General features: G+C 42.4%; 1 protein-coding gene across 1 annotated transcript in view; it reads right to left on the bottom strand.

Annotated features, from left to right (window-relative positions):
* aurka (aurora kinase A) overlaps positions 1–18502 on the bottom strand; it is a 37972-nt gene extending 19470 nt beyond the window's left edge. Inside the window, exons 1-4 of the mRNA XM_084316116.1 lie at positions 18188–18502; positions 17944–18006; positions 12693–13050; positions 10475–10517 (exon numbers count right to left, since the gene is read on the bottom strand). Coding sequence (XP_084172242.1) covers positions 10475–10517; positions 12693–13050; positions 17944–18003 — 461 coding nt within the window. The 5' untranslated portion in view covers positions 18004–18006; positions 18188–18502. The remainder of the gene's footprint in view (positions 1–10474; positions 10518–12692; positions 13051–17943; positions 18007–18187) is intronic.
* Positions 18503–22707: the final 4205 nt, after the last annotated feature.

Raw genomic sequence — 22707 nt, 5'->3', positions numbered from 1 at the left:
CCTTCAACTTCCTGGCAGAAAATCCATTTACTCCTGTGACCATAGAAGCCCAGCACTTTGACCTTCTGGAGCGCTTTACCATCATCCTCTATGACAAGACACTCATGTTTCCTCTCGCTCCCCAGTGACGCCTCTCGAGCCTCATGTTCCAAACAACTTTCCTTGGACCACTCCCTTGTGCTTCACAGACCCCAGCCTTCCTACCTCTGGACTCTTGCACACGCACACACTGGATTATAGGAGAGGACAGCAGGAGACACCACTGAGGATAAACGGGGCTACCGTGGACAGGGTGAGCAGCTTTAAGTACCTGGGGGTCCACATCTCAGAGGATCTGACATGACAACACACATACTCAAGTCGTAAAAAAAAAGGCGAAGCAGCGCCTCTACCACCTGAGACAGTTAAGGAAGTTCAGAGTATCTGGGAAGATACTCCAGTCCTTCTACTCCGGAGCTGTAGAGAGCATCTTGACTTGAAACATCACTGCCTGGTATGGAAACAGCACGGCACAGGACAAGAAGGCCCTACAGAGTGGTGCACTCAGCCGAGCATACCACGGGTATTGCACTACCACCCCTGCAGGTTCTATACAACAAGAGGTGCAAATCCAGAGCCTGCAGAATAATGAAAGACCCTCACCACCCCAACAACAGCCTGTTCATTAGGGGTGGGAATCACCAGTTCATCACGATACAATATCGATTCTTTGGACAACGATACAATATTTGCCAATAGTCTTTTGTTTCCGTTTTTATTTTTGAGCTCTTCCAGATATTTAAATGAAAAACAATCTATTGTTTTTAATACAAATAGACCTCCTGTTCACTTTTTATATATTGAGCTTTAAACTTTAAGTAAAATGTTTTGGAACTCACAACACGCAAGCTAAAACCCCTTCATCTCCTAAACTTCCTACAATTGTTTTATGTTGCATGATGATCATGAATACATTTATTATGTATTCATGTTTAAATATAAACATTATCTGTCCATCCTCAGTAACACACACACAGAATGCCCCTCCCCCAGTCCCCCACAGAAAGGTAGACTGCCCCCGCCCCTTCCCAAGTCCCCTCTCCTGTTCTCTCACGGTTAGCTGCTTAGTGGAGATGAAGCAGTGCGATAAATACATATTCATAGCATCACATTAGTATTTAGATAAGCCACAGAAGAAATCACGTTATAAAAATAAGCAGTTTCTAAGAAAAAACGATTTGTTGTGTGCATTTCTGAAGCATTTATCATTATGGGCGCGGCCATTTTGTTGCTGACGTCATGGGGCTTGTTTGGTGTATACACTGCTGGTTAGCTGCCTATAGTGAATGGGTCAGTCAGTAAATAAAATGTTGCCTACAAAACAACGGGACCGCGGTGGTTCTGTTTGTATTGCTCCTGGCTGTTCAAACTAATTTTACCATGTGAGAGAGAGGAAAGTTGGTTAATTTCCACAAACTACCAGTGAAATAAACAGTGTTGTTGGCACGTTGGCTCAGGCTGGCTGCACTCAGGCGGCGCGACCAGCCTGTTGGACAGGGAAGGAGGATCTGCAGCGAACACTTCATTGCCTCGGATTAAGTTGTTGGGGTGGGATGTTTGTCCAGAAGACCACTAATCAGCTGAAGCCGGACGCGGTTCCCTCAGTCTTCGACAGACAGACCGGCCCAGGCAGTTCAGCGTCGCGGAGCATTCAGCCTGCTGGCTACCTAGATCCACTTCAACCAGCGTCGCGGAGCATTCAGCCTGCTGGCTACACAGCTTGTCGGTGTGCTAATAGCCTCGGCAAGCTAACGGTAGCTGGCTACACAGCTTGTCGGTGTGCCAATAGCCTCGGCAAGCTAACGGTAGCTGGCTACACAGCTTGTCGGTGTGCTAATAGCCTCGGCAAGCTAACGGTAGCTGGCTACACAGCTTGTCGGTGTGCTGGAGCCTCGGCAAGCTAACGGTAGCTGGCTACACAGCTTGTCGGTGTGCTGGAGCCTCGGCAAGCTAACGGTAGCTGGCTCCAGGCTATTAGTACATCGACAAGCTGCTGGAGCTCCCGACGCTCGGCTGGTTGAAGTGGATCTAGGTAGCCAGCAGGCTGAATGCTCCGCGACGCTGAACTGCCTGGGCCGGTCTGTCTGTCGAAGACTGAGGGAACCGCGTCCGGCTTCAGCTGCAGATCCTCCTTCCCTGTCCAACAGGCTGGTCGCGCCGCCTGAGTGCAGCCAGCCTGAGCCAACAACACTTTTTTTCACTGGTAGTTTGTGGAAATTAACCAACTTTCATCTCTCTCACATGGTAAAATTAGTTTGAACAGCCAGGAGCAATACAAACAGAACCACCGCGGTCCCGTTGTTTTGTAGGCAACATTTTATTTACTGACTGACCCATTCACTATAGGCAGCTAACCAGCAGTGTATACACCAAACAAGCCCCATGACGTCAGCAACAAAATGGCGGCGCCCATGTTGAAAACAGGGATATTATATTTGATTTTTCAGACAAATAAGATAGATTTCACATTTGATTATAGAACCCCGTCTTACACAAGGTACACAACAAGCAAACTAGGATCACATTGTTCACCGCTTCATCTCCACTTTAAGCAGCCAACGTGACGTTAGTTTAGGTATTTAACACGACCTGGGCATAAAGGAATGGCGACGATGCAACGCATGTTGGATGTATTTGACCCGTTGCGGGGAAAAAACTGCAGACTTATATCGGCTCGCAAAATAGACCCTCTGTAGTGCTTTACAGCAGACGCAAACACTGCTGTAATGTCTACACAGAGTTTCACAATACTGGGCGGATATGACTCGCGGGATTTTCAAAATAAGAGTATCGCAATATGAATCGATCTTTTTACGTTGCATCGATCCCATTTGATTATTGATAATAGATCGATGTATCGTCCCACCCCTACTGTTCATGCTGCTGAGGTCAGGCAGACACCTGCGAACACTAGCTACTAGGACAGAGACTTCGGCTCAGCTTCTTCCCCCAGGCCATCAGAGCCTTGAACACTGAACTCTCCACACACAAGCACACATACTGTACACGCTCACACACTAGCAGCCACTTTAACATGAGCAAGCACACTCATGCTGCACACGCCCACACTTATGGCCACTAAGGAAAGGTCACTTTAAGAATAGTATAGTATAACTAGAGATTGTATAATATAGCATGTACATAAAGACCCAGTGCCTCATCCGTAGCTAACAGTGTATTGCACTACCACAGGACCTAGCATGTCCTACCATGCTCTGTAAATAACTTATGTACATATACCGATATGCCCTACTCTGTTTACTTGTTTTATTGCACAGTCGTTCTATTGGATTCTATTATATGTTATTACTATTGTATTATGCACATCGTTGCGGGCAAGACCACCCGCATTTCTATGCCGTGACAAATAAAACTCTTGACTTGACTCTTGCACACACCTACGCTCATTGGTCATACGCAACATCATTCCCACACACACTTAGTTCCACACTCCATAAGTTAAATACGCCTATAAGTGCTAAAGAGTTATGATAATAATAATAAATGTAATTTATTGAAGTTCCCATGTCGCTGTGCCGCCTCCCACCCCCATAACTTTAATTGTTGTTGAATCAAGTCAAATCCTAGGTAAGCATATATTGTGCGTGTGAACGTTGACATGAAAAAAAGAAAAGTTAAAATTAAAAAAAAAATTAAAAAAATTGGTTTCTCACTTGATTCGACGACGTGTTTCGGTTCGGTACCTCAAAAGTACCGAATTCAGTACCCATCCATAGTCAACGTGAGCCGCGCCCCGGGGACCAATCCAAGTGCTCCTGTCCATCTTCGTCAAGGACGCCACAGCGTTAGCGATCCGTTGTGCATGTTTTTCCATTGGGTTTATCTTATCGGGGGGGAAACCCTTGCAAGCACGGGGAGAACATGCAAATTCTACACAGAAAGGCCTGGGAGATACCCCACCTGAGTACCTGGCATCATGGAAACCTGGTCCCCAAGCGGGAATCGAACCCTGGACCTTCTTGCTGTGAGGCGACAGTGTTAATCACTACACCACCGTGCCGTTAGAATGGTACAAATACTCATCTGGTGACATTTATAGCATTAACACATTTATTGACCCAGAAGATGTATAGTTTGACAAAATTGATCTTCTATGTTCAACATTCTAACAACAAACCCTAACCCAACATTAAAATGTTTGGCAGTTTGTTAGAATGTTGACACATTTGTACCACATGCCCAAACCTGCTTGATTATTGCCCCAAATAGCATGCAAGTTGGACAAAGTGTCTGGAAAGAAGAGGCTTGTGGGTACCTATAAAACCATGTTCACTCAGATATATTCATGTGAACGGCCAAAGGACCTTTTGGAAGATGAGCATGGCAGTTTTTTCTAGGCAAATTTTACATCATTTTGAATCATTGCCCATTAAAACCCCCTTCCCAACAGTTGGGCTTAATGAAAATGGTACCAATGGAAAGCTTAGCTTCTCTAGTTTACAGGGATACCAATACCTTTGTGTTCGCTCAAATATTGAGCACGCTAGGACCAAGATATTGGCAGAACCTTGATTTTACATGAAGGCCATCTTGAAATCCATCATGATGATGTGGCCCCTACCCCAAAATGAAAGCTATGATGATGGAGAACACGTGGGGAAAAATTAGTGCTTTTATCCGGTGCGTCCACATTTTTTTGCTAAGCCACGGTACTAAATAGGTTAAAGTGTTAGTGTGATTTTAGTATTCGTTTGTGCCGTTTTGATCGCGAAAGTCAGCCAGATGGGAATTGTCGTTTTTTTTAAAGCCATTTTGAAGAGGACATCGAGAGCTTTCTATGAGCGTTGGATTTTTTCAGAACGACACTTCCCAAAGGCCTATATGGGGCTTCAAGCAAATTACTTCTGTATGAATAATATCTCTTATTACTCTGGATAATAAACTACAAAACTTAACGTTATTGACATATTGGAGCACAGTTAGTTTCTCTTCCCTATTTTTAGCATGTAGCAATCAGATTTGAAATTAGTTTAAAAAAAGGCGGCACTCTGGCCAGAATAATAAACCTGTCTATACAGTAGATTTCATTATCCGTTCTTATGCACGCCTGGTGATACTGAATCCAAATTGAACTCGGGCATTTGAAAGATAAGCTTTGGCACAATCCATAAATGTGCGAATTGGCTATAATAGGTAATTTATATATATATAATATAATACAATATATATTATATATTATTTATATATAATATTTCAAATTGCATCGGTCCGGATGGGGGTATTCAGTACTGCACCTACAAAACCTTCCGTTTAATAATCTTCCCTTTATTAATTTCCTTAGATTTTTTGTACACGTGATCTCAAGAAGGTACTGAACGAGATCAGTGGCAGTGTTTCATGTCTGGTCATTTTTAGCATGGTGTTATTCACTGTCAAAGATGCAAAGACGAATCATAATTCATATTCTCCTTTGTTTCATCACAATTTAAGCAAGGCGTAAAGGGATAAAGTTGAACTTCAGTTTGAACAGGCTGACTTGGAGGTATGTGGCAGGGCCTCAGAACGATGAGAGATTACAAAGGCACCTCCCTCAAACTGAACAGTGACATCTCCTTAGCAAATGATCAATACCTTCTATGCGGGGTTTGAGGCTGTGAATAACAACACCAGCCTACAAACCACTGCAATGGAGGGGGGGGGGGGGGGGGGGGGCGCTGCTGATAGAGATTCAGTGTTCACGATAACAGAACATGAGGTGAGGAGGACCTTTAAGAAAGTGAATATCAGGAAGGCAGCAGGACCGGACGGCATCCCCGGCCGCGTCCTAAAAGTCTGTGCCGACAAACTGGCCCCGGTATTCACTGACATATTTAACCCGTCCTTAGAACAGGCTGTCATCCCCACCTGTCTGAAGAAGTCCACCATTATCCCTGTACCAAAAAAAAAAAAAACTACACCCGCTTGCATCAACGACTACCGCCCTGTAGCTCTCACCTCCATAGCCATGAAGTGCTTTGAGAAGCTAGTGAAGGGCTACATCTGTTCTTCCCTCCCCATCAACCTGGACCCCCTGCAATTTGCATATCGCCCCAACAGGTCCACGGAGGACGCCATAGCCCATGTGCTGCACACAGCAGCATCACACCTGGACAAGAGGCAGGGGAACTATGCGAGAATGCTGTTCATAGACTACAGCTCAGCATTCAATACCATAGTCCCCTCCAAACTCATAGCCAAGCTCAGGGACCTGGGCTTGAACTATGACCTCTGCCAGTTGGTCTTAGACTTCCTGACGGGTAGACCCCAGGTGGTAAGAGCAGGCAACTGCACCTCCTCATCCATCACGCTCAACATAGGCAGGGCTGTACACTGCGACGAGATGATCGCGAATTGCCCCTTTAATTGGCCGTTGCGATTGGTAAATATTATCTGGGGGCGGGCTTGCGAGTAGTGCTTTCAAGCCTTGCATTCGCATTTCACTCCTAAATTATCCAAGGCGTGTGATGACGTCACTCACACGAGCTGAGCAGTGAGCACTCAGCAGGTATGATCAGCGGGAACAATCGACTGAGCACTCACTCTGATAGACTGGCTGACTGTCTTGGCTGACTGTCTTGGCTGACTGTCTGATAGAGCCATATGAAATCCGCGATCACGGAATCGCGGAATTGAGCAATAAAAATGGAATAAACTGTTTAAAAAAAAAATGCAGTTTCTATGTCAAATGTATATACACTCTTTTTCTGGATTTTTTTTAGTATCACAAACAGTACTGTATTTGAAAATCTGGCATGTCATAAATGTATAGATGTAGCAGTACTGTCTATCTGTATGTCGTGTGCGTCATATGATGAATTGAAAATGGAGGACCCTGATGGAAACAAGACGAAAGTCTCTCAGGTCTGCATCCTCTTAACAATTGTATGTATTGAGCTGTACTGTACCCATTCTGCAATCTGTTAATACACTTTTCAATCAAAACCACACACATTGACAGTGTTGTGACGAAGGCACGGCAATGCCTACTTTCTCAGGCGCCTAAGGAAGTTCCAAGTCAGTCAGAAGATCCTTAAGAACTTCTACTCAAGCACAATAGAGAGCATCCTGACTGGCAATATCACCTCCTGGTTTGGGAATAGCACCGCACAAGACCGTAGCAGACTACAGAGAGTGGCCCGTTCAGCCGAACGCACAATTGGAGGAGGGCTTCCCACTCTCCAGAACATTTACAACAAGCGGTGCATGGGTAAGGCTAAGAGAATTATCAAAGACTACAGCCACCCAAACAACTGCCTCTTTGAACTGCTGCGGTCAGGCAAGCGATACCGGAGTCTCATGGCAAGCACAGAAAGACTCAGAAGAAGCTTCTATCCCCAGGCCATCAGGATGCTCAACGAACAATAACACTATGCAACAACCATCAAATGCACTCACACACTCACTTTAAACAAACAACTCACTGCAGCACCCACTTTAGAACACATAAACACACTTTATATTTATTGGTAAAGAATTTGCACTAAAACCCATACCTCATTACACCTTACTGTAAATTGTACCTCATCCCATTTCCGCTTTGCACTATATAGTATATTGTAAGGTAACTCAGTTACTACTACTCTGCATTGAACATTGTACATACTGAACACTTGTCTACGTACGTGACTTCTATTTTATACTTATCTATTTTTGTCTAGCACAGTGTCTAGACACAATATTTCTCTGACACTGGGAATACATTCACTGAGGTCCATAGATGTCCCTAGATACCAAGAACATGCAAATGGACCTTGTAGAAGTGGAGCAATATTCAATTCACTTATGTATTTTAGGCGGATTTTCAGAAAATAGGGCTCCGGGCTTAAGAAGCTCGCAGTAGCCCATGTTTAGAGCCATATGAAATCCTATTTATTATTTTCCAAATTCATTTTATTTTTCCCCCAAATTCCACGACAGTGGCTCGGGAGGTAGAGCAGTCATCTGGCAATCCAGAGGTTCCCGGTTCGATTCCCGCTCCTCCCGGGCACCGTGTCGATGTGTCCTTGAGCAAGACACTTAACTCCTAATTGCTCCCGATGAGCAGGTTGGCACCTTGCATGGTTGCCTCCGCCTTCGGTGTGAGAATGTGTGAGTGATGGGTACCGAATTCGGTACTTTTGAGGTACCGAACCGAAACACGTCGGTACTACCGAGTATCGAATCAAGTGAGAAACCGGAAAATAAAATTAAAAAGAAATTAAAAAAAAATCGTATTAATTTTTTTTTCCATGTCAACGTTCACACGCACAATATATGCTTACCTAGGATTTGACTTGATTCAACAACAAAGCAGTCGGAGCAATGACAAGCCGAAAAGTCGAAATTGTAGTTATTTGAAGTTTGGATTTTTTTTTTACGACTGAGGTAGGTAAATTACATTTCTTGAGACTAAAGTACCGGAAAAAAGGTACCGTTGGGTACCGGTATCGATTCACAGGTACCGGTTCAAATGTGAAAGGTACCCATCCCTAGTGATGGGTAAAATGTGAGTAACAAATTGTAAAGCGCTTTGGATAAAAGCGCTATATAAAAAAAAGCAGCCATTTACCACTGGAAGTGATGGCAAATAAGCTAATGTCCCAAAATGTTGGAGTTTTCCTTTAAGCCAAGAAGTCTGCTAAGAAGGATATATTATTTATTATTAGGGATGCACCGAATATTCGGCCGCCGATAATTATCGGCCGAAAATGGTCAAAAAGGCTCTTTCGGCCGGGTTTTAGCACCGAAAATATATCACCGAATGTCAAAGAACAGGGACGTTCGTAACCTACCCAACGTGTTGTTGTGATGACGTAATCAAAACACGGCTTCAGTCATTACATGCGCTCTTCAGTCCTGTGTTCTGCAGCCTGTGATAACTCCTCTTGGGACTCGCGCTGTTTCCATGTAAACTCTGTGCGCAACGCGTCCAATAAATGAGTCTTTAACATGCTTTATATCCTCACCATTACTATATGCCCGTCGCGGTTTTAATTAACGTTAGGCTAGCTAACAAGGGTTCCGGTCCTCTTCTCTCGTCTCTTAAAGCTACGTCATCCCCCGCTAATAGTCACGGGAGATGTAGTAAATACAACAGATCTTCCATGTAGGCTAGAATGCTGTGAATTATGACAGTAGTTAAAGTTTCTTTATTAGTAGTCATACAAAAATACAGAGTACTTTTATATAAAATGCTTACTGTAGCCACTACAGTAACATCATTAAGTCTGCTATAAGCTATTCTCCCTCTCATGTGTGCAGATCTTTATGCAGTTTTAAAGCACGTTGGCTTTGTTCTGAATGCACTTTGTTGTAGTTATCCTACAGAGAAAAGAAAATGCACTCGACTTTAATGCACATTTTGTTGTATGCAAAGAGAAAATGTTTAAATTGTACAATCTTTCAGCAGTCAGTCTGGAATTAATGTATGCATTCAAAAGTGCTGATTAAATGTTTTATGGACCCATAAGTGATTATTAATATTATTTAAGTTTTGCCATAATCATGTCTTTTGTCATAATCAGGTAGCTGGGGAAAAAAACACTATATATATATATATATATATTTCTATTAATCATTTTCGGCATTCGGCCAACAGTTTCCTATTTTCGGTATCGGCCAAGAATTTCCCATTCGGTGCACCCCTATTTATTATTATTATCATTTTATTTCATTGTGTTTTTAGCCCTAGTTGCACTTTTGTTGCAACCCCAGTTATCCCATTAGTTCCCCCAAACTTACTGTCGGTCTGTTATGTTAAGCTAAGAAGTCTGCTAAGAGCCCGGAAAAGGAGCCATCGATGTCCTAATGTTACATAGCCATTTAATCACAATAGTGTCGCACGTGTTTTTGCGGGTCCAGTCCACAGAACGTTGACAGAATTTGCAAAACACCTCATCACCGGAGGCATACAAGTAATTAGGACACTGTTCTGCTCTGAATTGAGGGCTTATTGCGGAATTTTTTATTTTTTAACTTTGACCAGTCAGCTGGTTCTTTTCGCGTTTATCGCTTTTTCCTGGTCAAGTATGACCGACAGAAACAGGTTGAATGGGGGTATAGATGGGGGGAAAGACACTCTGAGAATGTACGGCTTGTCCGGGAGTCGAACTCGCTACCCCAGATCCGTGACGCGCACGGTTGTCCCCGACGCCGAAATAGCGTTCGAGGTACGCGGTGAGCTACTGGAGCTCGATGTTAACATCAAAGCAGCCAGACGCTTGAGCACTGCTGCGTGTTGTGTGTAACCCGCTCTAGCGTCCCCGCCTCCCCAGTCATGTTTGCTTTGGACCAAACGTTCCACCCAAAAACAGAATTTCAGTCCAGATTAGGCCAAATTCTGCAATATTCCACGTTTTGCAGTAGATTGCATTTTTATTGGTCAATTCCATGATTCCGTCCACGATTCCGTGAAGGCGGATTTCATATAAAAAACATATTTCTATTTTCTACTTACTTTTCGGAAGATGTAGTGCTGGGTTCATTCTTGACAGGTTTTCCTGAGAGAGAGAAAAATGGTGATCACTCTTAGTCAGGGCTCTACAGTGCGACCATTTTACTCTCATTTGCCCCTAAGAATACGTGTGTGCGAACCGGAAAAATTTATTACTCGCACAGTGTGCGAGTGAAGATTACAACCTCAAGTCGTGCTTTTTTCTCTCGGCTGCGAATCGTTCAAAAACTACAAGTCCCACATCGCACTCAAGCCAACGGTCCAATCACAGTAGTCAGTGACGTGTACCGTTTTCAAGGGAAAGAAAGCAAATGACCAATCGGAAGCTTTCATTTGCGTTTTTTACTTCCGGAAAGTCCGCTATTGCGCTATGAGAGACTTTCCCCAAGACAATAACATTAAGTTAATATAACTTATTCTAGTCTTACCAATAGCAATAGATTTTAGAACACTTAGATTCATCGATAGCAATATAACGTTAATGCAACAAAACAAATGCCGTGCTTTGTTAATCATAACGTTGATGCAGTAGCGTATGTCGTTGTGTTGGCTGTAACGGACATAACAACATAACACTGTACCAGGGATGTCCCGATCCGATCACGTGATTTTCCAAAGTTCAGAACAGGCAAAAAAAATGTATTTGAATTTTATTTTATTTTTTTCCAACAAACATGACCATGTTCACGTCTTAAACTCATACTGAGGCCTTAGTTTTAGTTTTAAATTGCATATCACCATTAATTTATTTATAGTCACAGAGCAGAAGAAATTTGCCAAAACAAACCAATAAACGCATTTCCTTTGATTTAATTATACATCAAATGATTTATGTCAAGGATTGCAATGCCTCGCTTGAATGAAGTTAACTTTTCACCTGGATACGTAATGTGAGAAATGGGGATAAAAAATATTTTTTTTTGATCGGATCGGGAAAGATCGGTATCGGTATATACTCAAAATCACATGATTGGGAGCAAAAAAAAATCATCGGGACATCCCTACTGTGTACACATTAAAATTGCGATTATCGATTTTAACATTTTGAAATCGATGCGGTTGAATCTTCCCCTTAGGATCGATGCATTGTTACACCCCTACACCAAAGTCACTGGCCCACTGTGCGTGTGTGTATGCGTTAGGGCTGCACGATTTTGGGAAATAATCTATTGCGATTTTTCTGACAGATATTGCGATCGAGAATACATTTGCGATTATAATAAAAAAAACACATTTTAAGCAGCCCCACAGAGGTTTATTGTAAAATGCGGCTTGCATCTGGCCTACGCGGTGAGTCTTTTCAGGACACCGAGCCTGAAAACGTTTCTTTTTACCTGGGAATCGATACCGGTACCTTTTTTTCTGTACTTTACTCTCCCTCTCTGAAGTCTAAACTTCACAACACAATCTAAAACCCCTTACCCCCCTCTCCCAAACTTCCTGGTTAAATAAATTAAGAAATGTAAAAAAAAAAAAATTGCAATTTGCTCATTGCATCATTCCAAATCGCGATTTCTATTTAAAATCGATTAATCGTTCAGCCCTAGTATGTGTGTGTGCTAACTTGGCTAGCGTTATCAACAGCAGAGGTGGGTGGAAGCGGTGTGACGTAATTGGCAGAATCGACTGTCAATCAATGGTCTACCTGACACGCAAACTCATAAACAATGTTTCTGTACTGGAGGTGTACAGACTAGTATTTCAATAGGCAACCCTGAAAGGATTATTTTTCTAGAAGAGCAACACTAGCCAAAACATAGGCATTGTATGCATAAAAGGGGCAAAAGCTAAAGTTAAGTGACTGTTACTTTTGTAGCAGTAGTTCAATGTCACTGCCTTTTATTAGGCCTAGTTGTTGGCTACAACTTGCCACAGTAGGCATTAATCACTTAATACAGTTCAAATGTCTGTGTCTCATTCCCGTTTGCACACGCAGATACACACAGTGGGCCGGTGACTTTGGTGGTATGTGCTATTGCACAGATGTGTGTCCCGTTCCCATTTGCACATGCACGCACAGTACAAATAAATATACATTTATTTTTGAAAAAAAAAAAAAAATTACTTGAAATATTTTCACTGTGCTCCTAAATTTCTTTGCGTGCTCCTACATTTTCTCATTTAGGAGCACATGTGCTCCTTGGGAAAAAGGTTAGCATGGAGCCCTGCTAGTGACCAAACATACACAAGATTGTCCAATAATAACCAGGTTAACGCTCACCTTGTGGCTTCTCCTGTTTGGATGGCTCCGCCTTAACTTTGTCCGTTGCCGGTTTGGTGGACTCTGGGTTCACCTTGCTCACGCCGCTCTTTGTTTGACTCGGGGCAGTGGGCTTGGGTCGCGTCAAAGGGGTTACATTCGGAGTGGTAGCGGGGTTCACATTCTGATTGCCAGTAGACGTGGTCTTGATAACAGCAGAGACATGGGACACAGGCTTCTGATGGCTCACCGGTCGCGGGATACGCAGAGGTCCATTCGATACGCCCAGGACGCGGTGTGCCGGGATGGGGGTCACTACCGGCTTCAGAGTGGTCTGCGAGTGGGACACGGGAACTCGGTTTGGCACATGACTGCTGGGCTGAGGAAATACAATGTAACCACACTTTGATTAAATTCATGAAAAAGATGTTGACTGGATATTAGTGAAATTTTACTGAACATATAAAACGTTTTTGGAAATAGCTTGACCCTAGTTGTATAGCAGCATTGATTTCTTCATGTTTGACAGACAGCTAACGTTACCAGAGACCGTCTAATGAGGAGACTGGTCACTGTCAACTAACGTTACAGTACCAGAGGTCCTAATGAGGAGACTGATCAGTCTGCTAACGTCATTCCTCACCGTTTGAGCTGCAGCTTGCTAATATGAAACAAACTTTGCCAACTTCACTCGGCCACAAGCAGCTCCAGGATTAGGTTCTTCCACCGCTTGCATTTTTTTGGTCATACAGACACTTGAAAATGTCAGCAATGTCTGTGTTGTGGTTTTGTGGAGGGACCGCTTGCGTCTGCTCGTATCCGACAACCACTGTCTTTTTTAGTAGCCAATAATGGGCCAACTACTTTATTGTAGCTTGTGATCTTTGCAACGGCAAGAGACTTGGGCTGGAGGAGGTGAGTGAGAGAGCAATACAATTAGAGCAAAAAGAGCAATAAAATTAGAGCAACCTGTGAAATGAAACTCTAAAATGGCCTAACCTAATCAAAATAGAATAGGTCTATATGCTTTATGACATTATAAACGCTCTAGTGTTTTATCTAATTGAAATGAACAAGTCAAGATATTATGTTATTTTATGTTGATCTGACAAAATTAGTTCTCACTATTAATAAGATGACAGACAACCTTTTATTGATAATAGATTTAACACCTATAGCGAGTTTGTGCCCATATGATTTGATCAGTTTGGATGAACTCACTCAGAGCAAGACACCCGAATATTAATTAATATCAGTTTTGAATCACATCACGGTGAACACAAAGCCTACTTAACGGCACAGGTCTGCTTAAACACCAGTCAGTTGTTTGGGCTGAAATTACCTAAAATAAACCGCCATGATATTGTGCAATTGGCGATCGCTCTGAACGCCATTGATAAAACAAAGTCATCGTCCATCGGCACAAGCCTAGTCTAGTTTCCTCCGACACCAAAATACATGCATGTTATGCAGGGACTACAGATGAAAACTAGCTCATTAGCTAACTCTGGCACAAAATTACATAGAGAAAATAATCTAATTGAATATATTATTTAATAAATGTGATTTATGTTGAGTAAAAGTAATTTAGTTTTAAATAGAGATAAAACATGATGATTTCATGTTTTAAATGTATGGCTTTGAAGAAATGTTAAATTAATCAGTAAATGCTAAACGCTGGGAATTGTTTGAGTGTTTGCCATGGTAAACCAATGACTGCAGCAGATCCACTCGACGATGCGGCGATGCCAACATAGAAGCTGGAAGGCATTCTTCTATCACAACAGAAATCACAATGATTTGCATGAACGATTCTCAGATACCGATAGGGGTTTGATTTAGTTAGTTAGACCCAGTCATCAAGATGGTGGCAGTGAACACATTTCTTTAGACAAGACTTTAACTGCCAGCCAAACACATTCTTACAATTGTATACAACTTCCTTGAAATCTGTTTTAACACATTTGTTAAATTATCTGCCTTTTTATTTCCTTCCCTGTCTGGGTACACTATACCCAAACAGGAAGTACATTAGTAGCACCGGGACAGTGATGCACCGAGTGAATACTTCTATAAATACTTGTACGTCAAGCGTTTTGCTGAGGACCAGTTCTTCAGAGTTAATTGTGAGATTTTCCTATGATCGTATAAGGGACGGTGTATTCACTCTGTGCATCACTGTCACGAAAGGGGCTAGTACATTAGGTAAGCAGCGTTCTTCCTGGCACCAAAAAGCACAGCTAATTGATTAATCGAGGCCAATTCATAGCTTGTTAGAAGGCCGGCTGTCACAAAACAGTCACATCTAGAGACCTCAAAACTTACTCTAGAGGCCTTTAACCTAGAACTGGGGAGCTTGGACTGGTCAGATGAACTCAGTGGTACACAGGTTGAAGAAACATGGCTTGGATTCAAAACCAAATTCACAGCAATACTCAACAACATGGCACCCATAAGAACCACCAGGGTTAAAAATCGCGCTGAGCCATGGATGCACACTGAAATACTGGCCGCTATGAAAACCAGAGACAAAATGCTCTGAACTTCATAAAAGTCAGACAAAGCTTTCCAAAAGCTCAAACAGTGAACTCCAAGCCCACGTGGTACGGTGGTTGAACTAAAAATTCAAAGAAACAGACTAAGAAATGACGTAAACACCATGATCAGAACCGCAAAAAGAAATTTCATCAACGACAAAACTGAGGAAAACAAAAACAAACCCCACAAACTTTGGAAATTACTCAATAATCAACTAGGCTGCAGTAAAAAACTTAAAACCAGATTCTCAAACATAAACATAAAGACGGACAACACGCTCATCACAGACAAGCTGGATGTAGCCAATTACTTAAACATCTTCTTCACAAACATAGCCACAACACTGGTAAACAAACTACCCTCCCACTCAGGGCATTATGGGGTAGAACACATAGTAGCATACTACAAAAACCTAGGGGTCCACAAGACGACTTCAAACTTGAAATGGTAACAACCGATGAGGTACTCAAAAAATTTAGCGCCCTCCAACCTAACAAGGCCACTGGCCATGACAACATCCCCTCCAAATTCCTCAGAGACACAGCAGCCGCCATCACCCCAGTCATCACACACATAATAAACCTCTATAAAACAGGGGCACGTCCGCAAGGACTTCAAAATTGCGAGAGTGACCCCTCTGCACAAAAAGGGCAGCAAATTAGACCCAGGCAACTACCGCCACGTTTCTATTCTTACCTCCATCTCGAAAGTCATGGAGAAAATAGTCTACGAACAGGTCGAAAAGTACCTGGCGGAAAAAAAATCTACGAATTCCAATCTGGCTTCAGAACGTCCCACTCCACTGACACACATGCCTCCTCTATTTGAACGACCACATCAAACAAGAGGTGGATGTGGGCAAATACTGCGGCATGGTCATGCTGGACCTACAAAAGGCCTTCGACACTGTCAATCACTCCATTCTAATGGACAAGCTAAAAGCAATTGGTTTTGATAGCTTATCAGTGAGCTGGATGCAATCCTACCTGGAGGGGAGAGAACAGATGGTAGAGGTAAACGGTACTCTATCCCCCCCCCCTCACAGTGAGCTGTGGTGTTCCACAAGGAAGCATACTAGGACCGTCGGCTACTCTTCCTAATTTATGCAAATGACATGTCGTCAGCCTGTGACTGCAACTTGTTCCTGTTTGCGGACGACTCAGCCCTGCTGGTCTCTGACAAGAACAAGTTACAGGTTGAAAAAACCCTCAGCTCGGAACTAGGCAAAATCTGCATATGGCTCGCTGATAACAAACCATCATTACACATGGGCAAAAACAGAGTCCATTCTCTTCGGTTCAAATAACAAACTCAGCAAGACCGACGGCTTCTCAGTTACAGTGGGTGACAATATTGTCACAAGGAAAGACGAAATTACCTACCTGGGTTCCATCCTAGAGGCAAATCTTTCCTGTGACAAAATGGCATCCAATGTAATAAAAAAAGTCAACCAACAAACTAGATTCTTGTACCGGATCTCCTCTCTGGTAAACAAGAATACCCTGAAGACTCTGGCAGGAGCACTCATTCAAGGGTACTATGACTATGCATGCACCTCATGGTACCAAAGCACCTCAAAGGCGCTTAAAACAAAATTACAAACATCACAAAACAAACTGGTCAGACTACTACTTGACCTGAACCCCAGAACCCACCTCACCCCTGCCCACTTTGACAACCTAGGATGGCTTAGAGTAGACGACAGAGTACAGCAACTTGCAATGGGCCTGGTCTACAAGATACACTATACGACCGGGGTGCCCATGTACATGTCAAAATACTTCCCAAAGGTCGGTGAATACCACAACCACTACACCAGAGGAAGCTCAACAAATCATGTTAAACCCAGATTCGGCTCAAACAAGGGACTAAACACGTTTCGCAATTATGCCACAACAATGTGGAACGCCCTACCCAAAGCTGTAAAGGAATGTGAATCCCTGGCCACATTCAAAACCACTCTTAAAGAGCACCTACGGGAGGCTGCAATTCGAAACTGGCCACCGTAAATGCCCAAAACCCCCACCACCTCCTAATAGACAGTCTCATCCCCACCGCATGTATATATTCCCTCCCCGCCGTATGTATATTTCTCTCCCACCCACCCCCTCCTAATGTACAGTCCCCTCCCCATCCTATGTATATACTCTGTCAGGATCTAGGGGTAACAGTACTGTATATTTGAATACCGTTTATGTCACAAATGTATCAGTAGTACTAAATACCTATATGTCCCTATGCCATAAATGTCATGCATGTTGTGTATGTCATAAATGTCTATATGAATTGAAAATGGGGGACCCTGATGGAAACAAGACAAACGTCTTTCTCAGGTCTGCATCCCCTTAACAATTGTATGTATTGAGCCGTACTGTATTGTACCCATTCTGCAATCTGTTAAATAAAGTTCTCATTCATTCATTCAGCCAATTTCGGGACTGATGCACACCAACATTCACTCATCCAACCATGTTGGCGTGCATCACAGTCCCGAAAGGGGCTAATTGCTTGTGTCCCCCTGTGACATCACCATGGGAATACATCTGAAAAGATTGTTTAGGATTCATCTCAAGACTTCAAACTAAACAGAAGAAACAAGCATTTCATTATAAAGTATCTGTATTTAGTTCTGACTAATAAAAAAAAAACTTGAACCCTGGTCAAACAGCAAGGAGCACATACCACGTCATTTAATATTTCAGACGGCCAAAGAGTAGGCAAAACCAATAATTACCTTCACTTCATGCCTTTGTGGTTGAATGTCCTTTGTCACCTCGACTCTGACAGCATCCATACTCTGAGGAAACAGAAAGAAGTTAGCTAGTTAGCAAAGATGATGTGACCAAGATGCCGATCAGTCATGTTGCAGACCACAAGACTCGCCCCCCAGTCCACACACACGCATACACAAAGTGAAAAAGATAGCGCTAGGTTAGCCATAACATTCGTTTGATATGTTAGCCAAGTTGTTAACGTACCCAAACTATTATTGCACAGTAACGGGCTACAACCGCTCTCCGGCCTCCACTTGAAAAACGAGCTCAGATGACAAGGACAGATGGAATCAGAATGCTAACAAAACAGCTAACGCTAAGTCGGCTAACTAACTAATGCTAGCTAGCCAACTCACTAGCGAGGCTGTACAGCTGGGTTGTTCTTCCAGTCAAACAAAATATTGGTATCGAACTGTTTTGCATACTAAAGTAAGCATAAAAGCGTGTCAAGAATTAAAACCTAGGCGGTTAATTGGTTATTTCCCAGCAAAGCACGAGCTAGCTTGTCGCTGCGGATGTACTGAGCTTCCTGGACGCTGTTTGATTTCAAACGTCCCTCTTTTTAAAACCTTTAACTACACCAGAGGCTGTGGTTGGCTGAGCGGATGCTCACCACTCGCTAATCATTGGTTGATGTTGAATTCTACTTCTTCTTCTTCTTTGGAGTTAATGGCGGGTCGCAACCACAGAAAGGTGCATACCGCCACCTACTGTACAACCCAGTAACTGGAGCGGATAAGGCAAGAACCCGGCAAAGAAAAGAAAACAATAAAGAAAAACCAACAAACCCAGAACAAACAAAACAAAATACCCAACACTAACATCACCACCCATACAAACCTAATAGAAATAAAACTCAAACCTAAACACAAACAAAATAAATGAAATTAAATTCAAATCATTTTTTTTTTTTTTTTTTTTTTTTAATTCTCTTTTTATTGATTTTCTCCATGGTCCATACAAACAATATCTTGACTTCTCCTTCATTTATCTCTGCCTTCTGTAGTACAAATTGCATCAATTGTTAATAATTCTGAGTTAAAGTGCAGAAGTACAAGAAGTACGCACATGAGGACCCATACAGTCAATAGCATCCTATAATTCTTTTTTTTCTAGACAAACAAAAACAATAACCAAAAATAACAGATAACAAAATTATATGTTAGGGTGCATCTCCAATAAATCTGTATCTACCATAAAGCAAACAAATAACAAAATAATCTGTTGGGGTGCATCTTCCTGACACTCAACTCCCTTTACACAAGGTTCACTTAACAATTAACCCGAATGGACATTTCTATACACCTTAAACAAATGAAGATCGTAACGGTGTAATGTACATTATCCATCTTTCCCATTTCTTCCGAAACTTATCCTGTTGCAACCTAAAAGAAAAAGTAATTCTTTCCATCTTAAAAATATCATAAATAATATCAATCCAATCATCCACTGTAGGAATTTCTGTTCTTAACCACTTTCTAGTAATGGTTTCCCTGCTAGCCGCGCTTAGTATCTGAAATATATATCTATCCCCATTTTCTGATGGCCTGGTGCCCAAATATAGACTCTCCAACTTAAATGGGATGTCCCCCTGGAATACTTTTTCAAAAATGTTATGGACCTCCCTCCAGAAAGGCATCAGCGAGGGACAAGACCAGAATATGTGGTAATGATTTGCCTCTGAGAGGCCACACTGTCTCCAGCAGTTGGAAGATTTGTTATGATGACTCCCTTGAGCTGGAGTACTAAAGAACCTAATCAGGGATTTCCAACAAAATTCTCTCCATACTGGTGAACTTGATGTTTTCCATTGTATTTCACATAAATCCTCCCATTCCTCTTCCGTTATATTTAGGTTTCCCTCCTTTTCCCATTTCTGTTTTACATACAATGAATTACCTTTCGTCTGTTGTAATCCCATATAGAGTCTTGAAAATTCAAATCCTACCCCCCAAACCAATTGAAAACACAAACCCCAAAACCAAATCCTGCACCCCTTTACTGCCCACCTCATCCCTCAACAATCCACCCAATGTAAAATCTGCACCCCCCCCCTCTCCCTCACCCGACCCCACAAGACCCCCCTCTCCCTCTCATACCAAGCACAATGAAGCAGCACATGTTCAACTGTTTCCAGCTCCCCACAAAAAGGACAACCCCCGGTCTCATGCCTCCCCACCCTAAATAACGAGGAATTGACCCCCGAGTGCCCCAACCGCAATCTGGCCCACACAACCTCTCTCCTCCTATCCAGCCCCCCCACCGTCGACCTGGACACAGAGGCTTGACTCGCATACAGATGCCGCACCCTCACCTCCCTATCCCACTGCCTTTGCCACTCCACCGCAGTTGCGGCTCTGATGAGGGCTTTCGTCTCCCCTTTACCAAACGGCACAACTAGCTCCACCCCCACCATCCCAAGCGCCCGTTTCGCCAATCCATCAGCCACTTCATTTCCCCTCACCCCCACATGTGCCGGTAGCCCGGTACCCAACAAAACCTGACCCTAACACCCATCCTATCGAGCCGATAAACCGCTACATGTACTTCTGTAACCAGGTCCTCCCTACACGACACAGGGGCGGACAAACCCTCCAGGGCAGATGCAGAGTCCGAACACACGACCACCCTGTCCGGCCTAACCTCTTCAATCCACTGCAAGGCCAGGATTATGGCCACCATCTCTGCAGTATAAACAGACAGGTTATCAGTCAACCTCTTGGACAACCTGACCCCAAACATTGGCACATACACGCCCGACCCCACACAACCTGTCACCGGATCCTTAGCACCATCCGTAAACACAGGGAGAAACTCCCAGAACTGCCGACCAACATAATCATCCACCCACACACCAACATTACCAATCCCTGCCCCCTTCCTATTCTCCATCAGCCATAAATCCACATCAGGTGTCAGAAACAGCCACGGTGGGGCCTGAGGCACCACTATGGTCGGCCCAACCACAATCTTATCAATACCAAAACTCCCTCGCCTTCCCATTAACTGTCCACTCAAACCCCAAGCCTGGCTTCACAGCATATTCCCATATGTTGAATTGTAACCGGAGTAGTCTTGACGTCAACAGAGATTCGGGCACCTCTAACTGGGTCGTCACTTATTGGCCAAGCTACAATGTCGGAATTCGTCATAATTTTCGAAGTCGAAGTCCCTCCTTTTCTGCCAACTACTGCGAGATCCGGAAATATATGAACGATAATAACAATACACTTTATTTGTATAGCACCTTTCATACAGAAGCTGCAGCTCAATGTGCTTCACAACAGAAAAAAGACAGTATTTCTTCGACGATAGTCAACAAAGAGAGACAAATAGTTGATCCTGTTTGAATTGTGCCACAAATTACACATAATGATGTTTGTCATTGTTTGATTGATTGATTGATTGAAAACTTTATTAACAGATTGCAGAAGGGGTACAATACAGTACGGATCAGTGTCAGCTAGATCACGTTATGTTATAGCATCAAAAGCTATCGATATTGTTAGTTAACATTGGCGAACTTGCTTGTCAATCAACTTTCTTGACTTGCAAAATTATCTTTTAAATTGACAAATACACAACTCAAACGGGATCAAAAAAAGTATTTGTCTCAAGCCATTGATACTGTAAATGAAATAGGGTTCCATGGTCACAGAGGAGATAAAACTGGGAACGAGGTCATGAGAACCTTGTTTATTCAAACCATAAACAAGGTGGACTATTGGGATGTTGGAGCCTAATGTGAAAAACTGATTTCAATATGTCTGCACTTCATGTGCTAATTTTGTGCCTGTCTTTTTTGCTGCTGTGAAGCACTTTGAGCTGCAATTCTTGTATGAAAGGTGCTATACACGTTTATTATTATTATTATTATTATTATTATTATTATTATTATTATTATTATTATTATTATTATTATTATTATTATTATTATTATTATTATTATTATTATTATTATTATTATTATTATTATCATTATTATCATTATTATCATTATTATTATTATTATTATTATTATTATTATTATTATTATTATTATTATTATTATTATTATTATTAGTGTAGAGGGAAGAACTCTATTGTCATTGCACAGAGCACCAAAAAAAGTATTTATTTAAATATGAATACACTATAGGACATATAGACAGTGTTATAAATAGTATGAGTGGATAAGACTAACTGAATGAACTATATGTTGGGATATAAGTTGTTAGTAGTATATGAAAGTAGGTATGAATACAGTGTATTACAGATGAAGGCAGTATAGATATGGATGTGAGTATAATCACTGCACCAGGTCAGACACCAGAGGTGACTGCATGGTCCAAAGTAGACTGACCACGTTTGGCCAAAATGTCCTGTCCATAAAAGGCAGTCAAACATGGAACAGTCTCCCTATTTCCATAAGGGAAAGCCACACCCTTGCTTCTTTTAGAGGGCAACTAAAAAAATGGCTGAAGTCCAACCAGTCATGTGAACACATGTGACATGCTGTTATGTATTTGTAATTTTTTTTACTGTTTTTATGTGTCCTGTTTTTATGTATTTGTACATTTCTTACTGTTTCTATGAGTCCTGTTTTTATGTTTGGGGACAACGGATGGAAATTAGCCTCGTGCTAAATCCGGCAATTTTTACACTCCACAGTGTCCCATCCAAATAAACGAATAAAATAAAACAAAGTGCAGTCTCTGGACTGGAGTAAATGGTGCCTTTTATAT

Source organism: Notolepis coatsorum (genome assembly GCF_963971535.1).
Source record: "Notolepis coatsorum genome assembly, chromosome: 6".
In the NCBI taxonomy this organism is placed as follows: domain Eukaryota; kingdom Metazoa; phylum Chordata; class Actinopteri; order Aulopiformes; family Paralepididae; genus Notolepis; species Notolepis coatsorum.
This window is presented reverse-complemented; position numbering and strand designations above follow the sequence as displayed.